General features: G+C 49.3%; 1 protein-coding gene across 1 annotated transcript; it reads left to right on the top strand.

Moving 5' to 3' along the window:
• The first annotated feature begins 457 nt into the window (after positions 1–457).
• On the top strand, positions 458–3,822 carry Pnrc1 (proline-rich nuclear receptor coactivator 1). The gene is made up of 2 exons (NM_001033225.2): positions 458–1,297; positions 2,738–3,822. The coding sequence occupies exons 1-2, from the start codon at positions 848–850 to the stop codon at positions 3,179–3,181; spliced, it is 894 nt and encodes a 297-aa protein (NP_001028397.2). The 5' UTR covers positions 458–847; the 3' UTR covers positions 3,182–3,822.
• The last annotated feature ends 1,802 nt before the right edge of the window (positions 3,823–5,624 follow it).

Here is a 5,624-nt window from a genome sequence, read left to right as displayed (position 1 = left end):
TAGCAGAGCTGTTTTCTCTGGGTGGGACAAAGGCCAATTGGTTGGCAGCAGCATCAAGTTTCAGGGGCAATGTGAGATCTCAAGAGACTCCCAGAGATCTTTAGCTATAAAGGCAGTAAAAAATTAAAGGCCCATTTTCGGCATTATAGAGTACTTCTGATGAGCTGAAGAATCCTTCAGTAAACCCTTTTTTATTTTCACCACCAGGGTTAATTGGCAGCGTCGGAAAACCGAATGAGAAACCACATAGCCAAATTTCACTGTAGGTTAAATGGAGGCAGATCTTCACCAGTGCTGTAAATCCTTAGTGAAATAAATCCTTAGTGTTCTCCGAAATCTCTTAAAATTTTTATGTAGGGCTGAAATCGAAAACCTACAAAGCAGTCCTTTCTGGAGGTCAGAAGCTTCCTAGTTCCTCCACCGCCTCTCTCCTCCTCCTCCCCTGCCCCACCCCCAGGCTACCCCAAAGGATCGCTGCCAGGGAGGTGAGGCAGAAGTCGAACTTCATTGTTCACGGGACACTCTCGGTAAGAGCCCGTTGGGCGCGCCTGCGCAACGTGCGCTCTTTGTGAAGGGCTGCAGCAGGCTGCTTGTTTGTGTCTTGCCTCGGGGCGCGGAGGCGGGACCGAGGGAGTGGCCTGGCAGGCGCACGCGGATTGGGCCGCCGCAGGGAGGTGGGCGGGCACGGGGCGGGGCCTCGGGTAACAACACTGGCCGCGGTGGCCAGCGCTATTTGTTGCTGCGCCGCCTCGCCCGAGTCATGGTCCTTGCTCCGAACCTTCCAGCAGCAGCCTCCGCCGCCGCCCCGTGACTCCTGCTCCCCGCCTTTCTGCCGAGTCCCCGCGCCATGACCGTCGTCTCCGTCCCACAGCGAGATCTCGCTCTGAGCGGCCGCTTAGCGCCGCTCGGGTTCCTCGGGGCCCTCCCGATGGTGAACCCGGCCCCGCCGCCCTTGCCGCGCCTTCCGGACCCGCGCGCGCTGCCACCCACCCTCTTCCTGCCGCACTTCCTCGGGGGGGACGGGCCGTGCCTGGCGCCCGCGCCTCGCACCACCGCGCCGTCCGGCTGCACCTTGGCCCCGGCGGCTGCCCCGCGGGCGGCGCCCAAGAAGCGGCGGAAGAAAAAGGTGCGGGCCAGCCCGGCCGGGCAGCTGCCCAGCCGCTTCCACCAGTTCCAGCAGCACCGGCCGAGCCTGGAGGGTGGTCGCAGCCCGGCGCCGGGGCCAATCGTCGCGCAGGAGGAGCGAGGTCTGGCGGCCACTGCCCTGCTCCACAGACAGCCCCCACTCGCGAAGGAGGTAGGGCCGGTGGGGGCGGGGCGGCTGTTTACTCGGGAGGGAAGTTTCCGTGACGCTCGCTCGAGTGGTGGGGCGGAAGCGGGAGGGGGGCTGGGCGGCTGCGCTGGCGCCGCCCATTGGCTCCGGAGCCAGCCAATGGGAGCGGCGGCTACGGCCCAGCAACAGCCTGCATTTAGAAGCTTGGCGGCGCTCCAGGGGGTTTCGGCGTTCGGGGCTCAGGGACCTGCGGAGGGCTGACGTCAGCCCGCTACGTGCAGCGCTCTGGGGCGCTCATGAAGGCGGTGCTGGGTGGGGGCGGAGGCGCAGGCGCAGGCGCGGTGCCCAGTGGGGCACCGGGCGGGCGGGACCCACGCACAGCCAGATCCGCTGAGTCGGACTGCTGTTGGGAAGTTGGCAGGAGTCTCCGTCTGATGCCCGACGCGAAGGTGTCCCGGGCCCTGTGCAGGCCGGCACGAGCTTGCCTCGCTGGAGGGGGCTTCTAAGCAGCGCCCTGAATGAGTTTTTAGAAGTTATAAAATGGACTCCTCGGTTAACGGATCTGGATAACTGGGATACAGTTTTGTCGAGGCTAAAGGATTTGAGAGTTGTCTTAGCATGAAAAACAAAAGCCGAAACCACCTTTTTCATACAGCTTGAAGAATTCTTTGTTGGTAGTGACACGAAAAGCAGCCATTGTACTGAAATTGTACTTGATCAAGATGTGCCCATGAAGAGGAATAAGAATTTAGATCCTGAAGTGGTTTTTTGTTTGGTTTGGTTTGGTTTTTAGTTTTTCAGACAGGCACTTGCATTAGCTTAGAACTCACTGTACATTGGAGAAGATTCTATTTTTCAGAGGCAGTTTTGAACGGGAAAGACAGTATGACCTTGTACTTGGGTCTCAGTTTTTGTGTCCTTACTATATCATGCAAGCATCAGAGGGGCAGTGATCTAAGGGTGTTTTCATTTGGTGCACATTTCTGTAGATTATGCTGGGAAAGTTACTACAGTGCAAAAGTTTGTGGCCTGTTAGGATTCGGGCTGTAGCCCCGGCTGGCCTGGAATTTACCTTTCTGCTTCTGCCTTACAGACCTTTTGGCTGAGCTTAGAAGGTCGTCCATGAAGTTGCTGAATCTGAAAGGCAGACGGGAACTTTTTTTCTAACCTATAGAGGACACTTGTTCCTTACTGTTGTTTACAGTTAGAAAAGATGGACATTGAGTTTTTTTTAAGTGATATTTTTCTGAATGTAAGTTTGATATATGCTATAATTAACAGCATCAATTCAATAGCAACATAAGAGGCGTGCACATTTGAACATCCAGTAGTAAGCACATCCCACACATAACGTATTTATTTAAAACCGGATTAAATTCTAGAGGACTTTAAAAGCAAGTTTGTAAAATATATGTAAAGATAACTTTTATCTTGAAAATTGCTCACTTTTGTGTTCCTTTGTAGGTTTTAAAATCAAAGATGGGAAAATCGGAGAAAATTGCCCTTCCCCACAGCCAGCTTGTGCATGGTATACACTTGTGTGAACAACCAAAGATAAACAGACAGAAAAGCAAATACAACTTGCCACTAACCAAGATCACCTCTGCAAAAAGGAATGAAAGTGACTTTTGGCAGGATTCTGCTTCCTCCGATCGAATGCAGAAGCAGGAAAAAAAGTCTTTTAAAAATACTGAGAACATTAAAAGTAACCATTTGAAGAAATCAGCATTTCTAACAGAAGTGAGCCAAAAGGAAAATTACGCCGGAGCAAAGTTCAGTGACCCACCTTCCCCTAGTGTCCTCCCAAAGCCTCCGAGTCACTGGATGGGAAGTACCGCCGAGAACCCCAGCCAGAGCCGGGAGCTGATGGCAGTGCACTTGAAAACGCTCCTCAAGGTGCAGACCTAGGCTTGCGTCTGCAGTGTGTGGTAAACATCGATTTCCCCAGACCTTTGGACTCGAAAGGAAACGGATACAGCAGTGAAAACTTGCCCTGTTGCAGCATCCGACACAATGAGCTTAAGTCACACAAGCAGCTTGTATTATATTTTATATTTTGTAAATACTGTATACCATGTATTATGTGTACATTGTTCATACTTGAGAGGACATTATAGTTTTGTTATGAAAGTATGTATTTTGCCCTGCAGCTGTGGTGGTGTTTTGTATATATACAGTGGAGATAGTCTAAGTGGGTGCTAAGGCACATGGAAGACTGTTTATTTGCACAGGTACCGAAATTTTTTTAAGAACAGCTGTCAAATCTCAAAAGTGAAGATGTAACTGTGAACAATTTCCTTATGTACTACTGAAGGTGAAATTCGGCACAATCACTGTAATCATGGAGTCTGTGTTGCTCTAAATTGACAACTTGACTTTTAATCTGCAATTCCTAGAAAGCTTCCCGTTTTTACCAAACTTCATTTCTGGATATTGGTATATTGCCATTATGGAGATTTAAAACACCTCTAATTTTAAATACCAACAAAATTGGTTGTAATCAAATTTTAAATCAATAATAATAATTTGGCCTCCCCCCTTTTAAGGTAGTCTTGGCTTTTTGTGTGTGCCTGCTGTCTGAATGAGTGTGTAAGCAGGTGACTGTGTCATTGGACTTGGAACATTTGTTGTCTTCGTGTCTTTGACTATGCTAAAATAACAACCTTGCTACAAAATTTAATAACTTAACCTACCTCTGAGAGAAAGAATTTCCCATCTTGGAAATAGAAATGTGAACAAAAGTGAAGCTGGTTGTTATAAATATGAAAATTAATTATGACAGTATCTTGAGCTCACTCAGCTCTGGAGTTGAAATAACCTAGAACTTCTGCTTTCGCTCCAGTGTGGGGGTTACTGGTGTACACCACCACCCCGGGGCATCAGAGGTACTGGGGATCAAACAGGGCTCTGGGCATGCTAGGCAAGCAAGCACTGTGCCAGTAGACTGTATCTCTAGCTCTAGAATACACAATTCCTCATTTTTATTTTGAAGTAATTATTTTGGAGTTTCTCAGGCTGTCCTTCATCTTGTCTCATGATCCAAGCAGGGCTGGAACTTTTAATCTGTTTGACTGAGGAATTGGGATCACAGGCAAACTCTCACCTCACTTAGAATTTCCTTTTGTATGAACTGTTAATGCTTGGCTTCCAGTATGTGCGTGTGAGTGCAATGCTCATGGAGGCTGGAGGGATCAGATCTCTGGAGCTCTAGTTACAGGTCTCTGTGGGCTGGGAACTGAACTCCCAAAGGTATCTTTCCCTTTCATTTTTCAGTGAAAGAAAATACTTTTGTTATAGGAATGGGGAAGCCGCCTCAGAGGGTAAGGAAGCCTGAGCTTGATCCCTGCAACCCATCGTAGAAATAATCAAAAAATGTAATAGTCTGTGTGTGTGAGACTTCCAGGGGAGAAATTTAAGAGCTCTTTCTCTGGGGGCTTTGGTTCTGATACCCAAAGCTAAGGCTTAAAAACATTTTAGCACTCAGTAGATAACACAACTCGGTGGGTAAAGGCAGGTGGCACCAGCTTGAAGTCCTGGAAATGACAAGGTAGACAAGTAGATGCAAGTTGTCCTGGGACCTCTCAGGCACCACCCTCCACTAAAACATTGGAGGGGTTGGGGGAGATGGCTTTGCAAGCATGAGGACCTAAACTTGCATCCCTAGCCACTGAGCCTGTAATCTGGGAGCAGGGAAGGGAAAGACAAAAACATTGCAAGGCTCACTCACCAGCCAGCCAGCCAGCCAGCCAGCCAGCCAGCCAGCCAGCCCAGCCCAGCCCAGCAAGCACTTAAGCCGCAGGTCTTGGATGCTGTGATGAATCAGCAGGTGTAGGAGAGAACCGGAAAGTTTTCTGGCTGTGCACTTGGCTGTGGTATACCACCCACTACATACGCACACACAGTAGTAAAGTAGGGAGCCACAGAGTAAGATACACACATGGGGGAGTCACCACACAATGTTTTGAGTTTAGCTTAGCGATGCATACTTAACCTGTGTCTCAGTACTGGTATAAGTTGGAAACAGTATCAGAAGTTAAAGATTATTCTTGTTTCAAAAAAAGGTCATGGTAGCACTTTTGTGATTCCAGCCCTATCAAAACTCTGAAGACAAAGATAGTGTGATCCCTTTAGAGCTGGTACCTTGTAGGAGACTCTTAGACACCTTTTGCCAACCTCAGGACAGTCTTGGTCCCCCCAGACCACAGTTTGTGGCAGCTCATCTTTAGGAGATTTTCCACTGTCCCAATGCCCTCAGGAGGTACTCCCCTGTCCCAGTGACGCAGTTTTCTCTTAATAATGCTGGCTAATCGCAGCTGATTTATTTAGCTCCAACAGACCAGAGGCCACAGAT

This window comes from Mus musculus, chromosome 4 (assembly GCF_000001635.26).
Source record: "Mus musculus strain C57BL/6J chromosome 4, GRCm38.p6 C57BL/6J".
Classification (NCBI taxonomy): domain Eukaryota; kingdom Metazoa; phylum Chordata; class Mammalia; order Rodentia; family Muridae; genus Mus; species Mus musculus.
This window is presented reverse-complemented; position numbering and strand designations above follow the sequence as displayed.